This window comes from Canis aureus, chromosome 30 (assembly GCF_053574225.1).
Source record: "Canis aureus isolate CA01 chromosome 30, VMU_Caureus_v.1.0, whole genome shotgun sequence".
NCBI classification, from domain to species: Eukaryota; Metazoa; Chordata; class Mammalia; order Carnivora; family Canidae; genus Canis; species Canis aureus.
The window spans coordinates 32,823,111-32,847,661 of record NC_135640.1 but is presented as its reverse complement, the minus strand read 5'-3'; the positions used below and the strand labels follow the sequence as shown (position 1 = coordinate 32,847,661).

The window sequence follows — 24,551 nt, the reverse complement described above, 5'->3', positions numbered from 1 at the left end:
TAATAATAATAATAAAAAATAAAGTGCCCTTTATACCTGCCTAAGGAACCAAGGGATGCACGCAGACTGTTCCCTCTGAGTGATCATGAGGCCTTGGTAGCTCCACTGGGTATCACTTAAGAAAACGAAAATGCAGATATAGTGATTTTTAGGAGTTGGAACTTTGCAGAAAATAAAGAAGGCCAAAATAAAGTGGAAAGCAGCACAACATTCACATTGACTTGTAAAAAGTTAATTACACAATCTTTTATTCCCTAGCCTGAAAAAAAAAAAAAGGCTTAAATCGCAGGATAATATTTACAGGACTAATCACATTTTAAGCTGAGAGACTGGATATGAAGAAGGGCCACTCATTGTCCCTTGTTGGGACAGGCTGGGACAGACAGGTTATGTGATCTGCTTGAGGGGTCCAGTCAAGGAGAGGACCCCGTGTCCCGGCTGCCAATGAGCAAAACATCAGGTGTGTCAGAGCCATTTTGCTGACAAATAATTGCATGGCTTTTTAGTGTTTAAGAGAAATCTTAATTTTTCTGGGATATCTCTGTATAATAATTCTGGAAACTTGTATGATTAGAAAACCCTTAGTTTAAAGGAAAAAAAAAATAAGTGTGCCTCCCCCATGAGACCTGTTACATCTTCCAAAGCACCATCGGGCTTCTGGGGGCAGGACTATGGAATGCAGGGCTCCGTAAAGTCCTGACAGGAACGTCAGCAGCTTCAATGGCTCAGAGCTCTCATCCCACAGGCTGGCTGACTGGACCAGAGTTTTAGTTCAAAGTGCTTTGGAGAACATCTTCTCGCTCCTTCTCTGGAAACGAAACTATGGACACAGAGTCCCAGGCGTCATCCTTTGGCGAGCTGTCCTTGTCCAGGGCCTCTAAGATAGGCTGGCTTGGGTCCTTTAAATACTAGAAAAGGTTGAAAACCAACATTGTTATTAGTTTTATCAGTTCAAAAGAGCAGACCTTCCACTTGACTCTTAGCTGCGGCGGCACAGGCCTATTTTCCCTAGGTGTGCGATCCTATGCTGACCACCATTACCACAACTTCTAAAACAAGAGAAGCTTGGCACCTGGGTGACTCAGTGGTTGAACATCTGCCTTTGACTCAGGTCATGATCCCGGGGTCCTGGGATGGAGTCCCACATCAGGCTCCTGCAGGGAGCCTGCTTCTACCCCTGCCTATGTCTCTGTCTCTCTCTCTGGGTCTCTCATGATAAATAAATAAAATCTTAAAAACCAATCAATCAAACAAACAAGAACACCCTTCACATCAGTAGTAACCTGAACACGAATCCAAGGGCCAACCAAGATCACACCAGAGCTCGGGAGAAGCGAGGCCTGACTTGCTGCACTTGCTGCAGGCTCGGGGGTGGCTCTTCCCAAAACGTCTCTGGAATTCGGAGGATGTGGGGCATCTGGTTCACTCATTAAAGGGGAAGAGAGGGAAAGTTCGCCAGGTTTTCCTCAGCCCCTCCACTCTGGTTGCTTCTGTTTCACACAACACACACGGAGCAGAGAGCAGAGAAGTGGGGCGCTGGGCCGGGGAGAGACGGAGAGGGGCCTCATGAGGTCTCTATCTGCCCTTCCCCTCCCACCCCTGCTCTAGGCTGAGCCATCATTTCACTGCTGAGTGACCCAGAAACCCATGCCTTGCTCTTGGACGTGCCAAGAGACACTGCAACACACAGTGAGCTGAGAGCTTACTCATGACGAGAACATAAACCAATCATGTGCACTTCTGAAACCTCAAAAATATGAGTGAAACCTGATTCACTCTTCTCATGTAACTTCAGTGCCCTTTGATACATATTTTTCACACTTTCCCAGGAAAGTGAACTGAAACTCTGTTTTAGAGCCACACCCCACAGGAAAAACTAGTAGTAAATTCACTTCCTAGCGACCTGCTGGTTGTTCTACTGTGAGGGAGAGACAAATGCAAGGAAGATTCTGAGTCCCACTGAAGGCTGTTATTTTGTGAAAATATTAACCAGGGAAGGTTGGGGGTTGTGTGTGTGTGTGTGTGTGTGTGTGTGTGTGAGTGAGAGAGAGAGAGAAAGAGAGAGAGAGAACTCACTTAATATGAGTTCTACCCTCTTAATAAAAATTTTAAAAGATTTTACTTATTTATTCATGAGAGACAGAGGCAGAGACACAGGCAGAGGGAGAAGCAGAATCCATGCAAGGAGCCCGATGTGGGACTCGATCCCACGACCCCGGGATCATGCCCTGGGCTAAAGGCAATGCTAAACTGCTGAGCCACCTGGGCTGCCCTCTTAATAAATTTTTAAGTGCACAATGCGGTACCAACTATAGGCACGATGAGGTACAGCAGATCTCCAGGACTTACTCATCGTGCGTAACTGGAACTTCAGACCCAATGAACAGCATCCCCTCGAGCCCCTCTTCCCTGGCCCCTGGCAACCACATTCCACCCCCTGCTTCTTTTTTTTTTTTTTTCCCAAGATTCCATTTATTTATTCATGAGAGAAACAGAGAGGCAGAGACACAGGCAGAGGGAGAAGCAGGCTCCACGCAGGGAGCCGACATGGGACTCGATCCCGGGTCTCCAGGATCACTCCCCAGACTGAAGGCGGCGCTAAACCGCTGAGCCACTGGGGCTGCCCTCCACCCCTGCTTCTGATGTAGGAATGAGTTAGGGGCAGACAGGGCGAGGCAAGGAAAGATTAGGGAAAGGCCCCAGAGTCAGGCTCCTACCAATCCCAAGAAAACAGAGATAAGACAGAAACAGGAAAAATAAACCTGGTTCCCTGGTTCCAAAATGTTAGGGGGTACCCCCCCTTCTAATGGTTACTAAGCAATCACAGAAATATGCCATTAAAGTGTTATTAATAGTCCCTGCTCAGGGACAGCTCAGCGATTTAGCGCCTGCCTTCAGCCCAGGGCTTGATCCTGGGGTCCCAGGATCGAGTCCCACGTTGGGCTCCCTGCATGGAGCCTGCTTCTCCCTCTGCCTGTATCTCTGCCTCTCTCTCTCTCTCTCTCTCTCTCATGAATAAACACATTTAAAAAAATATTTAAAAATAGTCCCTGCTCAAACCAAGACTGCATAAGAACCTCAAGGCCATGGGCTACCGGACTAGGTTCACTGAAATCCCAGATGTAGACAAATGTTATGGAGGAGATGTTAACCAGAGAGAAGGGAGCACCTTGTTTGGGCTCATGATATTTACAAAAACATCTTGTTTGTTATTATGATAGTTACAAGTCCACCTGTTTGTTCTAAATATCCACCCTGGTAGGGACAAGAAATTTACCAAGCACCCTGGTCAGTTTCCTATAAAAGAGGGACGTGAAGGCCCCCACTGGCCACCCTGTGGGGAGCTTTCCCTGTATGTCTGCTTAATAAACTTCTGTCACTTGGCTCACTCCCATGACTCTCATGTCCATGAGATTCATTCTTTGACTTTGTCAGACAAGATCCAAGCTCTCCCGTATCACTTCTATGAGGCTGACTACTCTGGAGGCCTCAAGTGCCTGGAATCATGCAGGATCTGCATGGAGGTTCTAGGAGGGAATTTACCATGTAACTTGTCATTCATTCATTCATTCATTCATTCATTCATTCATTCATTCATGAGAGACACACAGAGAGGCAGAGACACAGGCAGAGGGAAAAGCAGGCTCCCCATGGGGAGCCTGATGCGGGACTCGATCCCGGGGCCCCTGGATCATGACCTGAGCTGAAGGCAGACACTCAACCACTGAGCCACCCAGGAGCCCCTGAACATGTAATTTGTATTATGTCTGTGTACTTTAAATACCCCGACAAGGGAAGGAAGATGAGGGACTACAGTGTGGGACCCAGGAAATTAAACAAAATCCCCTACCCCTGGACAAGCAGAGCAGGACTGACTCTAGTTTGGGCTGCACCCGCCTTGTGCTGACCTGCTTATTACTGAGGGCACTACCCCGCCCTAGTCAGACCAGGGCACACCCTAACCAGAAATCCGGTTCAGCGGACCAGCATGACTGCGCAACTCTCTGCGTATCCCATTGGCCACTGGCCCCTATAAAGTTGCTAAGCCTCTTAGTCTCGGGGTCCAAGTCCCTGCTCCGCTGCGTCGGGTACACTTGGACCCAGGCTCGAGCTTGTAAATAAACCCTCGTGTGCTTGCATCGGTGTCGGCTCCTTGGCGGTTTCTCGGATTTGTGATCTTGGGCACAACATATAGCTCTTTCTGGAAGCACTGCTCTTTCTCCGCAGACTTGGACTTTATCTAACGCCTACTCTGTCGAGGTGTAACAGAGTGCGATTCTGTTTCCAGTACCTTTGCCCCGATTTTGCTGCCAATAAATTTCCAGAAGCAAATCCTTTTAAATGATCTTCTGTTGGCTCACTTCTGACCCTAAGCGTGTCCCCCGTGGTGTCCTCGGAGGGCCAGGCCACCTCAGAGCCTCGGGGCGGGTGGGGCTGTGCAGGAAATCCACTCTCCCACGAGACCCCGTCCACCCTCCTTCCTCAGGTCTTTCAAAATACCAGTAACATCCAGGGAGCTCTCGGCGTGCAAGGCTCTGTACTCACAGCCCTGGGTGCGTTTGCCCTAGAATCCTTCTAAGTGCACACATCTGACCCACAGCCCATGCTCTAGACCCCTGTCTTTGCCACCTCCCTATCCTCTGCCAGGCTCCCTGGGGGCTTTCTCCCAAAGGCATGGGGCTCATGTGCCAATTTCTTGGCCAGGCCAGGAACTGGCTACCTTTTTTCACCAACTTCATGCCATTAAAAAAGTGTTTTAAATCGCGGGAAAATACACATAACAGAGAAGTTACATCTTAACCGCTTTTAAGTGTACGACTCAGTAGCATAAAATACGTTCACACGGCTGTACAACCCTCACCACCATCTCTGGAACTGTTTTTATTTTACAAAACTAAAATACCATCCCCATGAAAGACTAACTCCCCACTTCTTCCTCCCTGCCCAGACCCTGGTACCCGCCACTCTACTTTGAATGGCCTCTATGAATTTGACTCCTCCAAGTATCTTATAGAAGTGGAATCACACAGTATTTCTCTTTTTTGTGACCGGTTTAATATCTACCATAATATCCTCAAGGTCCATTCACGTTGGGTCAGAAACTCCTTCCTTTTTATGGCTGAATAACATTTCACTGTATGGATAGACAACATTTTGCTTATCCATTCGTCCAGTGACGGAAACTTAGGTCGCTTGCACCATTTGGCTGTTGTGAATAATGCTGCTATGAACCCGGGTGTACAAATAACCCTTCTAAAAATAGGCTTCATGCCCAGCGCAGAGCCCAACGTGGGGCTTGAACTCACAACCATGAGCTCAAGACCTGAGCCAAGATCAAGAGCGGGATGTTCAACCAACTGAGCCACCCAGGCACCCCTGCCCTATACCACTTTTTAACTCAACTCTCTATGCCCATGGCTTTGTCCCCTGCCATACCCTTAGGCATTACCAGGGGGGCCGTGGAGTGCTAAGATGTCACCCACTAGACATGTGCATACGTACCTCTTCTATTTGTAATGGGATGGTTGGCGGAGAGTGAAACCAGTATTTTATCAGGCCTTTGTATTTCAGGACCAGGAAGAAACAGGCCCCTGCCAGTGCCAACAGCAACAGAAAGATTCCCACGGCAATTATGATGATTTGCTGAAGCTTGGTAGTGGCTAAGAAGAGGACACAAAAGTGAACAAGAGGCTCATCCCACACGGGAAATAAATATCAGGTCATTCTTGATCTACCAACTGCTTAGAGGCTTCACTGTCCTCATGAAATGGACACATACTGTCCCTCCTCCACCCAGCCTCACATGCCTGAATGAGTAGCTAGTAGAGGCAATCCTAAAATCAAGCAAGCACCGTTAGCTGTTTGGGGCTGTTATTACTGTTGATCTCAGCTTCTCCTTCCTTCTCAGCAAGGAGATTGTCCTTGCTTCTTGCCCTTCTCTCTGGGTATCCCCACTCCTACGTCCCTCCACCTAGTAAGCCATCCCTGATTTCACTACTTGGGGAGGATTCTTGTCCCAGCTCAGAAAGGCCGTGAGGTGTCCTACGTTACCATCTGCTGCTGTTTCGTAGCAAGATACGTTGCTTAAATGTCCGAGTCTAGAGAGCTTTGAAACTGTCCAAACCAGTTGCGCCTTGACTTGTAAACAATATTCTCTTAAGGGCTTCAGGTCATTCAACACAATGGAGTTGCTCCTGAAAGGGCCTTTAACCTATATAAAAAACACCAACAAGCACATATGAAAATTACCTGAACACACACGGTCGAGCCCCTTCTACCTTTTCCAATATTTCCTCAAATCCGCAGGGAACATCAAAACCAAAGAATAAAGAGTTTCTGTCTTGAGAGAGTCACTGGCTTGCAGTGGACACAGTTTATACGTGAAATCCGGTGAGCCGTGTGGAGAAAGACACTGATGGCTTCAGAGATGTGTTTCTGGGCCCTCGGAGGGCCCACCCGCTGTGGCAGTGGAGGGCCTGCCACTGGGATTTAGCCAATTCCAATGTCTAGGATGAAATTTTCTCCTTTAAAATTGCTTAAGTGGGGCACCTGGATGGCTCAGTCAGTTAAGCCTCCAACTCTGGATTTCAGCTCAGGTCATGATCTCAGGGTTGTGAGATAGAGCCTCACGTTGGGCTCCACGCTCAGCGAGGAGTCTGCTCGTCCCCCTCCTTCTCCACCTGCGCACTCTCTCTCTAACACATAAATAAATAAAATACATAAATAAGTAAAAAAAATTTTTGAAAATAAACAAAATAGCTTTAATGCCCAGTGCATTTACTTCAAAATCACTATTTTGTACTTCATGGTCAACGTATTCTAGATACTTCAAGGTAGGTAGTCAACGAAAAGAGAAAAAAAAATCATCATGGGAAATAATGTTCCTTTAGTTCCCAGTCTCCTTCCAGTTTTAACTGAAATGTGCTGAGGCCTCTCTTACAGAGTTTTGGTCAACACAATCTTGGTGAGTTATGTAGCTGGGGACACAGCTGGATCTCAGATTCTTGAGGATCCTGTCTCCTTCCCATGTTCTGTCCCTGATGCCACTGGCTCCCTCATGGGCCTCATCAACACCCCCATCTGGATCCCTCTGGTCAACGGCTTCTTACTCTCCTGGACAAAGTTGCCATCATTCCACAGGGAAACGGGAAAAATACATTATGGCAATATAGGATTTCTTCTAAGGGATTGCTTTCCTATTTTGAGATGCAGGAGAAAATGCTATAGCCATTTGAAACGGTGGTATAAAATATGCTCAGTAACGTGGAGATGAAGCTGCTATAGTGGTTCCTGAAAATCACTGTATGCAGAACATCTTATTTTTAAAAATATAAAATAATCATATTACTTAGGAATAGTAGGATCATAGATGATTTTTTTTTCTTCTGTTTAATGGTGATGGACTACGAGGGCAGAGGAGAAAAATTTTTGCTTGTAAAGCATTTTTTAAAAAGATTTATTTATTTGAGAGAGAGAGAGAGAGAGTGTGTGTGTGTGTGTGTGAGTAGGGTGTGGGGGGGTACAGAGGGAAAGGGAGAGAATCCCAAGCAGACTCCCTGGTGAGCGAGGAGCCCAACTTGGGCTTGAACCCATAACCTGGAGATCATGACCTGAGCCAAAACAAAGAGTCTGGTGCCTAACAACTTCGCCAACCAGGTGCCCCACCACATAAAGCAATTTTAAGTACAAACTTCCTTTGGGGTTTATTTCAGCCACCAGCTGGCATTTCTAGAATTTAGAATAACAGATTGCAGAGACCTGAGACCACTGTCCTTGGAGGGCCTGCTTGCAAGGGTAACCATAGCTAGCATCTGGGAACTTGGAATCCAGAAGTGTCCCCTCTCTGCGTCCCCTACCCCCGTTCCCTAACTAGTATTGGCATCTTATCATACAAACAATGTTTTTTTATTCTGAACACCTGCTCTCCTTCTAGGAGTCTGGAATTTTGATATGTGCTAGGGAAAAGAGGCCTGTATTTCCAATAAAGCCCCTGGGCGCAGAGTCTCTGATAAGATTCCCCAGAGAACATTTCACATGTCCTCACGGTTTGTTGTTGGAGGAATTAAGTGTGTCCTGTCTGAGTCTTTTGGGAGAAAGTTCTTCGAAACTTGTATCTGGATTCCTCTGGAGTTTGGCCCATGTGCCTCTTCCCCTTGCTGATTTTGCTTTGTGTCCTTCTTCTATAATAAACCATAGCCATGGGGATCCCTGGGTGGCACAGCAGTTTGGCGCCTGCCTTTGGCCCAGGGCGTGATCCTGGAGACCCGGGATCGAATCCCACATCGGGCTCCCGGTGCATGGAGCCTGCTTCTCCCTCTGCCTGTGTCTCTGCCTCAATCTCTCTCTCTGACTATCATAAATAAATAAATTAAAAAATAATAATAATAAACCATAGCCATGAACACAACCATGGGAAGGTCCCATGGGTCCTTCCAGCAAATCTAGGGGTTGTTCCTGGGGACATAGACTCACAGATGGGATGGGGATATTTTGGTGGCTCTCAAACTCATGTGAGCCCTAGAGTCTTCTGTTCATAGAAATCCAAAGTATAGCTGCTCTGGTTGGGGAGCGGGGGCGGGGGGGGGGGGGGGAGAATCCCTTCTGGAATCTTCCAGACCAGGCCCTTCTCTATTCTAGTTGCCCAGACCTTGATCTCTTGATTCAGAGAAGTAATTATTTCCTTTTTCCCCATATGATAAGAGTCTCTTCTTCAGTGAATTTTGCCTTCCTCAATGTTTTTAGACTATTAAGAAACAAGGAGGAAGTGCAAATGTAAACTATGTAAGAGAAAAAGTACAGAGCATGGATTCTAGGCTCAGATGTTTCACACCGCTGTGCTGCTGACCTTGGGCAAGTTACTCAAACACTTGGTTTCCTTCTCTGTGACTCGGCTCAGTACAAAGATTAAATGAGATGATGTAGCTAAAATGCCTGGCCCAGGGCCCCATACAAAGAAGGCTCTCGATAAACATAAGCTCTTATTATTATAAAAAGCTATAAGCATTTTATAATATACGTAAGTCCAAACCATCATGCTGTACCCCTTATACTTAGTGATGAATGTCAGTTATCTCACAATAAAACCGGAAAGCCAAAAAATAAAACAAAAAAATTATAAGACTGTTGAATTTAGGAAACCCTGAAGCTTACATAAAACCTGATGAGATAAACATGATAAAACCTCATGAGGTGCAGCTTGGACAATCAGGCACCGTAGACAATTTAAGGCCAGCATCTTCCCTTATACTACGTAGGGGGGACCAGGCCCTGCTGATCTGACACATCTTTGTGAGCCTTACAGCCCCTCCTGCATTTCTGACGGATCCCGGCACTTGTAGTTCCCCAGACATCCCGAATCTTCCTCCATCCTTCTCCCTAAGAGGCTCTCTCTCCTCCCAGTGGACTTTTTGCCTGTTCATATATGGTTTCCTTGCAAGCCATTCAAACCAGAGCAATTTCTATAAACCTTGCAGACTGCAGTGGTGGACTCCTTGTTGTAGAAACAGGCCCTCTAGAACCTTCTCCACGCTTTAGAGTGCCACAGGGGTACCGTGAGCATCCCAAACAGTGGGGCTAGGGTGCTGTCAGGCAGGGAGGGGCCTTCAGATCCACCTGGCGGAAGGGGAAGCTCCGCACAGGGAGCAGAGACTCGGGTGTCCGGGGGAAGGATGAAAAGTGGTTCAGGGCCCAGACTCTAAGGCAACACTGGGATGCTCTGTCCTTCTCATCCAGTGTCAAGTACACTTTCTTTCGCTGAATCAAAGGAAAGAAAAGCAAAACAAAGTAGAAAAAAATGCTCTTGCCTTTTGGATTCCGCCCTTTTCCCAGTAATGGACGTAATACAAAAAAGTGGCAGAGGAGGGAGAGATGTCAAAGGGAGAGGAAAACCTGATGACAAGGGAGCCTTCTCCTGGAGTCACCCAAACGTTCTCAGGAGGCCCAACGGTCACTGAAATAGAATAGCAAACACAAACAAAAAATATATATATGAATATATACATATATTTTATACATACTTTTTCTGTTCATCGAAGTCTAAAGTATAGCAGACATTATTTTATTTTATTTTATTTTAAGACTTTATTTATTTATTCATGAGAGACACAGAGAGAAAGGCAGAGACACAGGCAGAAGGAGAAGCAGGCTCCCTGTAGGGAGCCCAATGCAGGACTCAATCCCACGACCCCGGGATCGGGGTCTGAAGGTAGATGCTCAACCGCTGAGCCACCCAGGCGTCCCACTACAACATAATTTTATATTTATAGTGTGTACACACATGCACACACACATGTATTTATAAATGCAATGAGATCACATTCAGATGCTCAAGACTAGTAGAGACTGCTTGGGGTACAAGCTTAACGTGGGCAGCCAAGGGGCAGGAGGTCCAGGAGGGCCATGGTGCACCACAAGGGGCTTCTTGCCTTCAGTGGATGGATGGCTCTGGCAACAGTCCATGTGGTGGCCCAGAGCCAGTCTCTCCACAATCCCCTACCCTAGGACACAGCTTCCATGCAGAGAGCAAGACCCACGACAGGCAAGTACTGGAGCCTCTCAGGCTTCAAAGCCCCAAGAGCCAAGATCTCTTAGGATAACTCTGCAGGAAGCTTCCAGAGTCCCCGTGAGGGACATGCACAGTTTTAAGAATTGCTGCACTCAACCCAAAGACCCGGATCCCTAAAAGGTATTTAACATGGCCCCAAGGGAGATGCAGTTTATCAATCAAGGGTCATTTTGACATAAGTGATGACACTGCCTAGGGACATGGCCAACAAGCCACCTTGATCAGATTTCCAGAGATAGCTGAGAGGTCAGCCGAAGATCAAATTTTTAGGCAGAGGAGGAGAGGATTTTGTTAGTCCTTACCTACTATCTATCTACTGTGTATATTTATTTTTAATATACATTCTTATAATTTCTTTTTTTTAAAGATTTTATTTATTTGACAGAGAGAAAGAGAGAGAGAGATAGAGAGAGTGCACACACAAGTAGAGGGAGCAGCAGGCAGAGGGAGCGGGAGAAGCAGGCTTCCTGCTGAACAGAAAACCTGAGGCAGGGCTTGATTCCAGGACCCTGAGATTATCACCTGAGTCAAAGGCAGATGCTTAACTGACTGATACACCCAAGCACAGCCCTTATAATTTCTTTATAAGTGAAAAAAGTGGTGTTTACAAACCTTTAGATCCATGTCTCCTAGCTCATTGTCCTGCTATGTTTAAATATAGTGACAGAGGGGCAGCCCGGGTGGCTCAGCAATTTAGCTCTGCCTTCAGCCCAGGGTGTGATCCTGAAGACCTGGGATCGAGTCCCGCGTCAGGCTCCCTGCATGGGGCCTGCTTTTCCCTCTGCCTGTGTCTCTGCATCTCTCTCTTTCTCTGTGTGTGTGTCTCTCATGAATAAATTTTTTTTAAATGTTTAAAAATAAATAAATAAATAAATAAAGAAAGAAAGAAAGAAAGAAAGAAAGAAAGAAAGAAAGAAAGAGACAGAGAAATATTGGCATCAGAAGTCTATTTGTTGAAGCTTTTCATATAGTTCACAGGACAGCCAAGACTGTGACTCATGAACTCCTATAGATGAAGGGTTCCAGGATTCATCAAACAAGCATTTAAACCATGTGCTTAACTGGAGGAACTCAGATCGAAGTATAATTCAGGTCCTACGAGTTCTAAGAGGCTCATTTCTGCACGGTTGACATGTGCAGGCGATCGATCAGATGGATGACTGTGAACAGTCCCATGTTCACAGTAGCGGGAGGATGTTTCTTGTGTTTCCGAGCTCTTGCCTGGGCTCTCCCGGGTGGGCAAGGCTCAGGCATCTGCTTGGGCCACCCTACTCTGTGCAAAAGGAATTGGTCCCTGCAAGGTTTGCAGCTGTGCCCTCCGATCTCATTTCTTCTGGTGGAGGAACTATGTCTAGACAGACACCGGGCCAGCTTGGCCCACTGCCAGCCAGAGCAATGTGAGTGGATTGGCCTCATGTGATGAAAAGGTTTTGTTAAAACCTACTCACAGATGCTGGCCCACGTGTTTACAAGCTTTCCTATCACAGCCAAGTGACTGGAGCTTGAGAAGGCGCTGACTTGCCTGCTACAGGCCTCTCACCTTGGTAGGACATGTTCTCGAGACTTTTCTGTGACTTACACATGGGAGTGGGCCTGGAAGCCAGGGTGCCAGCTGTGACCAGTCACTTGATCTCCCAGAAGGCCAGTGCTGGGAGACCTGCCCTTCTGAGAGTCACAGATCTGGAGTCTGGTACCAACCTGATAAGCCTGTCTCTTGAGGGGGAAACAATCGACCTTCTCTCAACACATTGGAGAAAGACTCGATTGTCTGTAGATAATAGTTGGTAGCAGCTTCCATGTACTAAGCTATTGCTGTAAACCAGGCAACGTGGATAGTCCATGTGTCCACCCAGATCTGTATCCCAGCCACAGAAGGTCATCTTCACTTCCCACAGGGAGAAAGAGAAGCCTGGAGTGACCCTGGTTGCCCAGAGTCAGGAAGCAGCAGAGCTGGGATTTGAACCTAGGTCTACGTGACGTCACAGCCTGCCCCCTGCAGCCATCTCCTCCTCTCCGGCCAAACGCTTGGTAAAGCATCATCGCGTTGGTGATCCAGCCCGAGTGTACAAGTGGTGAACACAGCGATGGGATCTGAGGACACCGCTGCCTGAGACTTTACAAGTGAGGGGCAGAGGATGACATCCCAGCCAGGAACGACCTGGGAGCACTGCTGCCCAGCTCGGACCGGGACGACGGAGAGCAACTGATGGCTGGCACCGGACCAAGGACTTTCACAACAGGCCCTACCTTCTATTTCCATTCCTCTTCTCCTGGGCTATGGCCAGGGACCCCCACTACATTTTTTTTTCTTTAATTAATTTCCACCGAGGTGACATTTCATAGCTCAGACGTGTGCTGGTCCTCTACTCGAGGACAAACGACTTGTCCGTAGTAAATGAGTAAATGACCTGTCTTCTCTTTCCATCCCTGCATCATTTGGCACAAACCGTTGATTGTCCTTTTCAGCTTCCTATTGCAGAAAATTTCAAACACGTAGAAAGTAGAGGGAAGATCCTAACAACAAGGCATGTACTCATCGCCTAACTTTTATTTATTTATTTTTTTTGCCCAACTTTTATCAACTGTCAAGTCATGGCCAATTCTATTCCTCCCGTGCCCATCCCCTTTGCCTTCAACCCTCCTTCTCCCTGGGTTATTTTGAATGAATCCGAAACATCACATCATTTCATGTGGAAATACCATTTCCATTTTCTAGTGGAAATAGCATGTGTCTCTAAAGGATAGGGCCCCCCCTTATAATACCTAAGATTATAATAACATAGAATACCTAAGATAAACTAACACTAATTGCTAATAGACTATCAAACAGCTAGATGGTGACCACATCCCTCAACTGTCTTATGCTTCTGTTTAGCTTGTTTGAATCGGGATCCCATACTTGATGTCTGCGTAAACCACGAACACTGAAGAAACACGGGGCACATGTGAAAGATGAATTGTGGAAGGAGCGAATGTACAAGCTCGCATCTGTCGATTCTTACGCCCCCTTCCAATTTCTGGGAGCACATGTGCTCATTCAAGCAAGTCTTTATTGAATATCCACTATGTGCCAGGCACTGTTCAAGGCTGAGTTAAAGCTTTTCTTGATCATAAAGGAAGTTGTGCCAGAAGAGATAAGGGTGATCGGTGAAGCCAATACACTAGTGTCTCGTCCAGCCCAGAGGTCAGCAAACATTTTCGGTAAAGTGCTCAAATAAATTTAGGCTTCGCAGGCCAGACGATTCCTGTTGCAACCATCTGGCTCTACTGCTGTAGCTTGAAAAGCATCCACAGACCATACATTATTAAAAGATGGTGAAACTGTGTTCTTACACAATAGTTTTTTATTTACAACAACAGGTTGGCGGGCCGGACGTGGCCCGCAGGCCGTGGCTTGCCAGACTCTGGGCTAGCAAATCACACTCCTCTAGTGCCAGCCTCCATGGTCAGTACTCGGGTTGGACCATCATCCCCACCGGTTTGCTGGCTGTGTGGGGTGAGGGACAGGACGGAGGGGCATGGAGTCCAGGCTGCTCAGTGAGGAGTAAAGTGAAGAAAGCCTGGAAAGGATAAAGGAAGTTTCACAGCCACGTTCTCTTACTTACCATTCCTAAGGTACTGGAACCATGGCACTCTGACCCAGGTGGAAACCAGGTCTCCCACCTTAGCTCGGACGCGCAAGGAGACGTTTAAGTGTGGTAGGAACTCCTGTGAAGGGCTGGTTGGGGTGAAGTCACACTCCATCGTGGTGATGTTCATACAGTTCACACCTATGCTGTCCACACTGAAGTCGTACCACTGACTGCCAGAGGCGCTGGAAGGGAAAGAAAGGCCTTCACTTCACAGAATTCTCTGTTCTCCCACACGCAACAGTTCCCCCAGAGCTGATTTTTTTAAAAAAAGAAGCTTTACTGAGATACAGTGTGCAGACCAAATAACTCACTCAGGTAAAGCAGACAGCTCAGGGCACCTGGGGGGCTCAGTGCAGTGTCTGCCTTCGGCTCACGTTATGATCCCAGGGTCCTGGGATCCAGTCCCGCATTGGGCTCCCTGCTCAGCAGGGAGGCTGCTTCTCCCTCTCTCTCTGCTTCCCCTCCCTCGTGCTCTCTCTCTCTCTCTCAAATAAATAAAATTTTTATACAAAAATAACAAAGTGCACAACTCAATGACTTCCAGTATATACACAGGGTTATGCAACTATCACTATGGTCAATTTTAGGGCTTTTTTTTTTTTTTATCCCCCCAAAGAAACCCAGTATCCCCACAGCTGTCCATTTAAAGTTTGCTTCGCCCATGTGAAAAGCCTGCTAAATCCAAGGCGGCATATTCTGGTAAATGACAATGCATTCCCCAGAGTCCCAATGCCACACCCCCACATGGGACTCTACTCTCCAGCTCCGACCTCTGTCCTTTATTTTTTTTAAAAAAGATTTTATTTATTTATTCATGAGAGAGAAAGAGAGAGAGAGAAAGAGAGAGAGAGGCAGAGACACAGGCAGAGGGAGAAGCAGAGGGAGAAGCAGGCTCCATGCAGGGAACCTGACGTGGGACTTGATCCTGGGTCTCCAGGATCACGCCCTGGGCCAAAGGCAGGCGCTAAACCGCTGAGCCACCCAGGGATCCCCTCTGACCTCTGTCCTTAGGTGACAGACTTGAGAAAACCAGGGAGGTGGCTGCTAGAAACCTCAATGGGGGGCAGTAGGCAGTGTTCTCTGTAGAGAACACACACAGCAGCTCTGGCCTAGAAAGCAAGACCAGGGTACATGGAAGAGATGAGGCTGAGGATCACTGCCACTGGCTCTCACGCATCACACGTGCTTCTAAGTGTACCTCTGACTCGACTGGGGACTCTTCTGTCAAAGTGGCAAGTGGCAAGATGAAGGCCTCTTCAGGATGCGTGCCCAGGGCTTCCATGGAAGATGCCTGCCACACTCACATGACCGCCAAGCGCTGGGTGCCCAGATCCTACTCGGGAGAGAGATCCCCAAGCACAGGCACCCCCATCTTAGGTTGGCGGTGTGCTTCAGCAAGAGTAAGTGGGTTGTATTCTTTTTTTAAGTTCTACAGATACTTATAGGTACTCTAACCTGCTTCCCGGAAGACCCCAGCTGTTGAACTTGGGCAGAAGGCTCCCCACATTTCAAAGGCTCACTTCCCCATTTACCAGTGGGGACCACTCCTGTTCCCCATCCTCTTCTCTCCTCCAAACTTGGCCCTTTCTCAGAACTGCTTTTGAAAAATGTTTCTCCCCAAAGGGGCCTACAGGGGGACAAGCCATTCAAATTTAAATGAGAGCTGACACATGACCGTGGTTTTAGGGGGAAGAGTGGAAAAGGAAGCTGCGTTCTGGAGGCTGCCTCTCCACCTCTCTGCAAAGGGGAGAAACAAGGTTATGTTGGTTCCACTTAAGTGAACACGGCCTCAAGAGCGTGGCCCTGCTCACAGCCAGACTCTGGCCTCCTGTCCAGGGCTCTTACTGCTAGGCGGGCAGTCTGGGTCTCACCCAGGGAGTCACACTGGCTCCCTTCCATGATGGGTCCATCACGACCTGCCTCTGCCCCTGAAATTATCTCATTTGGAAAGCAGCCCTCACCATGAGAGGGCACACAGCATAGTGGTTGAACAAATGGATTCTGGAGCCAGATAACTGGGTTCAAATCCCAATTCCTTCGCTTCTCTGTTCCTTAGTCCCCTTATCTATAAAATGGGGATCAACTGTAGTATTTGCCTCCCCGAGGTATCATGAAGGTTGAACCAGCAGACATGAGCGAAGTGCCTGAGCCAGGACCTGGTGCCCAGTAAGCACCATGTGAATCATTTGTTCAACACCTGCACAATTATGGACTTCGCTGTTCAGCCTCTGTTGGATCACTTCCAAAAACACTAAGTGTCCTTTCTGACCCAGCAATTCCTCTGCTACAAATGCAAGAAAACAATCGGGTGATTTATGTACGAGGCCACTACCGACAACAGTCACAAACTGGGGACTGTCTACACCCGCAAGTGGGGAAAGAGTTAAATACATCATGTCTGACACATCATACAATAAAACGAGCAGTAAAAATGTTTATGCAGAGATAATTATGAGAAAAAGTGCTCCTACACTTAATTAACTATGTTTGGTTAAAAAAAAAAAAAAAAAGGAAGGAGGACCCAGAAGTGTAACCCCAGTTTTGTTTCAGTTTTACACATGCACCGGCACATTGTCAAACCAAGTGCATGCATTTAGTAAAAAGTCTAGAGAGAGAAACACTAAAAGGAGAATAGAGATTATCCTTGGGCTGTAGAGCACTAGGTTGTTTAAATTTTAAATTCTGGGTAGTCTCGCCTTTCTGTTAAGAACATGCATTGCTGTTAAAATCAGTAAAAAAAGAAAGAAAGAAAGAAAAGAGAAAGAAAAGAAAAGAGAAAGAAAAGAAGAAAAGAAAAGAAAAGAAAAGAAAAGAAAAGAAAAGAAAAGAAAAGAAAAGAAAAGAAAAGAAAAGAAACATTTTCAGAAGACCGGGTTGGTCAAGTCAAGTTTTTAAAAGTGAAATCTCAAAAAATAAATAAATAAATAAATAAATAAAAGTGAAATCTCCAGACTTTTTAATGTTGGCACTAATTGGGGGAAAAAAAAAAAATTAAACACCAAGGGTCACACACAGCCTGTAGGCTACATTATCTGCAATCCCTGATTTAAACTTTAAATTTTCCCACAGTGCTCAGAGTATTTTGGCTTTGGCTCCTGTACTACGAGAAGACAGGCACCTTCCTTTATAATTTCAGTAATGCTTTACTGTAGAGAAGTGGGATGGAAAAGTTTGAAGTCCCGCGAGCCTCAAAATGAAATTATTTCATGTCACTGAAACATCCCCGACATGTAAAAGTCTTGAAAAACAAAAACAAGAGCAAAGGCCCTCCCGCATCATCGAATCAGCAATTGGAAAAGAAAACATGATCAGCCCTGGTTTCAGTTTCTCGTTACCCCTCAACTCTTCCAAATAGGTACGTTCACCGTCACCCCATATTTTGTTTCTTTCACCAAAACCAACCTCTAGCCTAGAAAAAACTATCTCCAAAATGCCTTCCAAAAAAAAAGAAAAAAGAAAAGAAAACGAAGTAAACATGCTAATCTGGGATGGGAAACTGTCAAAGGCTGTAAGGAATATTTCTACTAGAATATTTCCACTGTTTCCTGGCGCTCCTTAGACCCACAGATGTACTTCCCCCTTCAAGGCTAAGGAATGCCAGTCGGTGTATCAGCTGTGATTTCCTGTTACTGAAACCTTATTTGGTCCCACAATATCATGTTTACTCAATGCTGCGTAGGGCCAGCTTCTTCGTGGGCGTGTGACCCATGCAGGGACACAAAGGCCTGCTCGGAAGACGTGCTCAGTTTGATGCTCTGCTGTCACCATCTTGAATTTCTCAGTAATTCTGAGCAAAGCCCCCCCCACCCCCCCTACAATTTTCATTTTGCACTGGGCCCCACAAATTATGTAGCTGGTCCTTGTGAACTGGTCCACGTACTATAGATTACTGGTACTTACTTGAGGAACAGAGAACCAAAATTCAGAGATAACCCCAAAACTCTGGTTCAGAGTGTATTTTTATCAAGCAAATATTGTTACAGTGGACATTCCAAGATGAGAAAGGAGTCGTCTGGAAACACACTCCTCTAACATGAACTGCCTGTAATTTTTGTAGGTTCCTTCCCTGTTGTTGACCAGAGATACAGTCCAAATTTTATACGGTTGCCACTGCTACCGGATGACACACAATGATCCTTTTTAGTAGTTGCCTAATGTTCAACTACTAGCTAACATGACACGATTTGGCATTTTTCTGCTGATGGACAATGAAGGCTTCAAGGTATATCTTCATGAATATGAGGGGGTTTTATTTTCTTTGCTTTGCTTTCTTTAAAGATTTTATTTATTTGAGAGAGAGAGAGAGCGAGCACATGGGTGAGAGGGAGTGAGAACCTGAGGCAGACACCACACTGAGCACAGAGCCTAACATGGGGCTCAATTTCACAACTGGGAAGTCCTGACCTGAGCCGAAACCAAGAGTCAGATGCTTAACCAACTGAGTCACCCAGGTGCCCCCTCCCCTTTTTCTCTTTTTCTGATGGGGGCTTGTATCACCTGCGTAGGGGAAAAGTGACGTGGGCATTTCTGTGACTCTGGATGTACAGCAGATGACTCTGCTATAGCGCAGCCGTGTTAACTAATCCTCATCCAGCACCATCTCCATCAACCATGCGCTCCCAAGCACTGAGCATTACCATTTCTTTAAATTTTGTTTAACTGGTAAAATAAAACGACTTAGCCAATCATTTTTAACTTAGTAACTTAACCTGTGTAACAAGGTAAACACGTAACAACTGAGGCCTTAAGAGTTTGCCTTTCTTCTTCTTCCCATATGTTTCTGTTGCACACCAAATGATGATCAACTGTAAAAAGGGGTGAGAGAGAGAAGGAGGGGCCAGAATAATGTGCGAAATGCAAAAATCCCCTTAGAAATCGAGAATTAGTAGTGATTTAGTGAACATGTTCTTCGGTAGGCCACAGCTGGCCCATCAGGTTCAATAAACCAGATTTTCAAACCTGAAGAAGATGAAGGCTAAAAGGTGCCTCCTGGCCTTTCAAGACAGGAAGCCCTCTTATACGAGCCTCTCCCGAAACCAATGAGAGCACAGTCTCCCACCCAACTAAGAAGCCATGTGGGTAGACAGCAGAGGCTCTGGCACCAGTGCTGTCTAAGCCCCTGTGTGGGTGGGAGGGTGTGAAGTCTCTGTCCGTGGAGAGTTTACAGGTACCAGGGGGAATACCTGCTTCCAGTGGCTTTGCAGGCCGTCCTGCCAGGAGGCAGGCTCGAGCAGCTGACCCCAGGGCTCCCCCCACCACTCCCCATAAAGATGACAACAGAAAGATCTGGCTTACTATTTATACTGCACCTGGTAGACCACGGGCCTCGAGTCATTGCTCAGGGACACTGGCTCCCAGCTCAGAACCCGCTCGGCGTTGTACAGGTGAACCTTCGGGTTTCGAGGAGCAGGGAGCTGGGAAAGGGAGTCTTGAAAGGGGCAGAGTGAGAGGAGGGGGAGGAGGTGAGAGACAAAGGGAGGGTCAAAAGAGAAAATCTGATCACAATTATTTACGTGCATGTCAGCAAACTATGCCCACAGCTCTGTTTCCGTAAGAGTGCAGAAATGGTTATGACCTGGATCGCTAGGCGTGTGTGTCCCCCTCACCCCCACCTTCGACTACACACGGCCCCACTGACACAGTCCGTGGAAGAAAAGAGAGGCCTGGAGCTGCCTTTCTGCCTGCAGATTCCAGTTCTTATGAACAGGGCCTGGGTGCCAGGGCCTGGCTCAACCAGGATGCTTGTCCTATCTTAATGACTGGTGGGCAGGTTAACTTGAGAGTCTGTGCCTCACTTTCCCCTTCAGGAATAAGGGATAGAAAACAGTATGGTCCAAAAGTGAGCACTGATAATCGGTGCTCACGTGACGTGCATCAGCCCCAGAGTTCCGTTAGTACCAGACATGCATTCATACCAAGGGAGCGTCTGATACACCTCCACAGGTACATGCACATGCCCCAAACCAGGTGTGCAAAGCTCAAAGGCACATGGAGGGTGACACGTGTCCTTTGGGTTCCATGAGAGTTGTGTGTTTCTCAAGGACCCCCCACCCCCACCCCGTATCACAATCGCCAAGGCAGCGCTGGAAATGCAGATGCCCAGGCCACACCCCCCAGACCTGGAAATCCACATTTGCAACAAGCTTCCCAGCTGATTCTTAGGCACAGTAAAATCTGAAGACTACAAACAGCAAAGTAACACCCACCCCAGGGAACCACGGCCAAGGTCAGAGTCCCCTTCCTGGGGTGACCTGGAAGGCACAGTTCCAGCCCCTGCAGCAGATACTTCACAGGACTCGGCCGGGGAGTGCAAGCACAGGAGCCTTTGCTCTCGCAAGGAAACACAATCATGACGAACCTTTCTCTGAGATTGAAAGATTAATGAGAAACGCCCAGGGAGTGGAAAGAAAGATTTGAAAAACATGCAGAGCATGTCCCAGAATTCAGAGCAGGAAACTCAAACCACACGTTGTCAGTAAATGCATTCAATCTTGAAGAATGGTGGCCAGTTGGCCAGCTCTTCCTCGGAAGGATGCATAACCAAGAGTCTGTGGCCACTTGTTTACTTACAGAATGCCCACTGTCTCCACAGCTCGGAGCTCAGGCTGGCCTTCATTCCAGATCATTCTGCAACCAGCTACCCCACACTCCTGCCAACTGACAGCAGGCGTGGCGAAAGCCAGGGCCAACGGTGGGCAGGCCGCAGCAGCCCACAACGGGGCTGCTCTCCAGGGCAGGCCCACCTCGCTTGCTGTGGCTGCTGTGCGGCCTGGCATATCCCAGGGCAGAGCCCAGGACTGGAGCCCTGCTGCCAGGAGCACCGTGCAGGGCCCCCGGGGCGAGGGCTTGGTGAGCGCCGGGCACCCATCAGAGTCCCAGAGACCTCCTTTTCCTTCCTGTATCAGTTTCCTATTAATGCTGGGATGAAGTAGCACCAGTTTGGTGTCTTAAAACCAATGAGATTTCTCTAGTAGAGTTCTGGAGGTCAGGAGTTCAAAACTGGTCTCACTGGGGCTAAACTCAGGATGTTGGTCAGGCTGTGTTCCTTCTGGAAGCTCTGGGGGGAGAAATAGCTCCTTGCGTCCTCCAGTTTCTAGAAGCAGCCCACATTCTTTGGCTCTGACTCCTTCCCTCAGCAACAACAGGCTGATTCCTCCTCTCTCTCTCTCTTTTGACTATCCATTTATTTATTTTTCTTAAAAAAATTTTTTTTGAGAATTTACTGATTTATTTTAGAGAGAGAAAGAGAGCAAGAGCGAGAGGGGCAGAGAGGGAGAAGAGAGGAACCCAAGCGGACTCTGCCCTGAGCGCAGAGCCAGACACAGGCTCATTCCAACCACCCTGACATCACCAGGACCTGAGCCCAAAATCAAGAGTCAGACACTTGACCGACAGGGTCCCCCAGGTGCCCCTTTCTTTTAAAATTTTCACTTAAATTCTAGTTAGTTAACTTGCAGTGCAAAACTGGTTTCAGGAGGAGAATTCAGTGATTCATCACTGACATAAAACACCCAGTGCTCATCACAACAAGTGTTCTCTTTAATGCCCAGCCCCCACCACTTCCCCTCCATCAACCCTCAGTGTGTGTTCTAATGTTAAGAGTCTCTAATGGTTTGTTTCTCTTTTTCTCCTCCTGAAACCTGTTCTGTTTCTTAAATTCCACATGAGTGTAATTATATGGTATTTGTCTTTAACTTATTCACTTCGCATAACACACTCTTGCTAGATCCACATTGTTGCAAATGGCAAGATTTCATTCTTTTGGATGGCGGAGCAATATTCCATTACATATACACACAGACACACACAGACACACACACACACACCACATCTTCTTTATCTATCCACCTGTCGATGGACATTTGGGCCTTCTCCATACTTTGATTATTGTTGATAATGTTGCTATAAACATCAGGGTGCACGTGCCCTTTCGAGTCTGTATTTTTGTATCCTTTGAGTAAACAGCTAGTAGTGCAATTGCTGGATCATAGAGTAGTTCTATTTTTAAGTTTAAAAAAAAAAAAGATTTTATTTATTTGAGAGAGAGAGATCGCACAGGGGGAGGGGTCTCCAGGGAGAGGGAGATAGAGAATCCCAAGACTCTGCGTAGAGCACAGAGCTCAATGCAGGGCTTGATCTCACGACCTGAGATCACAACCTGAGCCAAAATCAAGAGTTGGATGCTCAACTGACTGAGCCTCCCATTTTTAACTTTTGAGGAACCTTCGGACTGCTCTCCAGAGTGGCTGCACCAGTGTGCGTTTCCACCAACAGCGTAAGAGGGTTCCCCTTTCTCTGCATCCTCACCAACATCTGTTGTTTTCTGAGTTGTGGATTTTAGCTATCTGACAGGTGTGAGGTGGTATCTCACTGTGGCTTTGATTTGTATTTCCCTGATGACCAGTGATGTTGAGCATTTTTCATGTGTCTTTTGGCCATCTGGATGTCTTCTTTGGAAAAGTGCCTATTCATGTCTTCTGCCCATTTCTTTTTCTTTTTAATTTTTTAAAAGATTTTGTTTATTTATTCATAGAGACACAGAGAGAGAGAGAGAGAGAGAGAGAGAGAGAGAGAGGCAGAGACAGAAGCAGGCACCATGCAGAGAGCCTGACGTAGGACTCAATCCAGGTTCTCCAGGATCACACCCTGGGCTGCAGGCGGCGCTAAACCACTGCGCCACCGGGGCTGCCCTTCTGCCCATTCCTTAACTGAATGATTTGTTTTTTGGATGTTGAGTTTGGTGAGTTCTTTATAGAGTTTGGATACTAACCCTTTATCAGATATGTCATCTGCAAATATCTTCTCCCATTCCGTAGGTTGCCTTCTGGTTTTGTTGGCTGTTTCCTTTGCTGTGCAGAAGCTTTTTATCTTGATGAAGTCCCCATAGCTCATGTTTGCTTCTGTCTCCTTTACCATATATGCAGTAAGAAGCTGCTATGGTTGAGGTCAAAGAGGTCGATGCTTGTCTTCTCCTCTAGGATTTTGATGGCTTCCTATCTCACATTTAGGTCTTTCATCCATTTTGAACTTATTTTTGTGTACGGTATAAGAAAGTAGTCCAGTTTCATTCTTCTGCATGCGGCTGTCCAGTTTTCCCACCACCACTTGTTGAAGAGATAGGCTGATGCCTATTCACGCTGCCACCTCTCTGGTCTGACTCTCCTCTTCCATCTCTGAAGGACCCCTGTGATCACAGTGGGCCTACGGAGCCCTACTATCCAGGGTCATCTCACTATCTGAGGATCCCTGGTCACATCTGCAAAGTCCCATCTGCGCTGTAAGGTCACACAGCCATGGGCTCTGGGGCTTAGGATGTGGACATGTTTGGGGACCATTACTCTGCCTGTCACAATGCCTTTCACTATCTCCCCATCTCTGAGTTGGGGGGGGGGAGCCATCTCTTCTGGCACTCCCATATCCGTGATCCAGATATTCAGCTAAGAAAGGAAGTACCAAAGGACCGAGCAAGAGGGAAGGGCTTCTACCGCAACTGACGGCTGGACCAGAAGAAAGGCTTCCCCATAAACATGGAGTCTCCAGATGAGCCTTCTGCTTTCTTCAACTTTCATTTTGCCAAGATGTGGAGGGTGACCCACGGTTCTACTCTGACATTTGACTTTCCTGAAATCCCCTCCTCACCACATTCAGAGGAGATAACCAGTCTTAAAACCGAGGGTTTCACAATGAAACACCCAAGACTGCCCACTTGTTAACAATTGCCTCAGAACAGTGCCCTCTGCACCTCTCAGAAGGCTTGTCCTTGAGCTGCCTCACCCCCAAGGGGCCCTCCTCGTTCCTGGGAAACCCAGGGCCTGCCCTTGCCGCTCCTTCTCTGGAACCTTCTTTCCTGCTATGCCATGGCTCTCTCCCCTACTCCCTTTGGGTCTCTGCTCTGGTTTCTGGTGTAAAAGGCCCAGGGCTTGGGAGTCCCTGTCCCTGCCTGACTTGTCCAAATGATGCTTGTTTACCACCTGAGTTCTTTGTCTACACCACGGTGCTTAGGATTCCAGAACGAGACTGCCTGAGTTCCAAGCTGCACACTCCTTGGCACCCTGGGCAATTTGTTTAACCTCTCTGTGCCTCGGCTGTCTCATCTGAAAAATGGGTATGGTACAGACCCCACAGTGTTGTTAGGTGGAGAGAATGAACTGGTTTTCTGCACGGGGATGAGGACAGGGTGAGCACCTCGTGATCCATGCCTCTCCTCATTGCTAGCAGTTTATCAAGAGTGTCCCTAAGTGCAAGAGCGAGGAGCTCCAGGAAGGCTGGGCATTGTTGGATTTGGGGACTGTTTTAGCCCCCCCGCTGGGAAGTGCAGGCACTCAGGATCTGGGGAAGGACTGGCCTGCAGCCCA

The 24,551-nt window shown here is 47.2% G+C and overlaps 1 protein-coding gene across 4 annotated transcripts in view; it reads right to left on the bottom strand.

Annotated features, from left to right (window-relative positions):
• Positions 1-221: 221 nt before the first annotated feature.
• Positions 222-24,551, bottom strand: part of IFNGR2 (interferon gamma receptor 2) — a 29,079-nt gene continuing 4,749 nt past the window's right edge. For 2 of the 4 annotated variants that reach the window (XM_077879046.1, XM_077879044.1), the window contains exons 2-7: positions 19,492-19,624; positions 14,170-14,378; positions 9,804-9,949; positions 6,052-6,211; positions 5,503-5,660; positions 222-908 (exon numbers count right to left, since the gene is read on the bottom strand). In XM_077879046.1, coding sequence (XP_077735172.1) covers positions 768-908; positions 5,503-5,660; positions 6,052-6,211; positions 9,804-9,949; positions 14,170-14,378; positions 19,492-19,624 — 947 coding nt within the window. In that variant the 3' untranslated portion in view covers positions 222-767. Of the gene's footprint in view, positions 909-5,502; positions 5,661-6,051; positions 6,212-9,803; positions 9,950-14,169; positions 14,379-19,491; positions 19,625-20,402; positions 20,563-20,766; positions 20,828-24,551 lie in introns of those variants that run through there. The other 2 variants (XM_077879047.1, XM_077879045.1) reach the window with 2 other exon arrangements.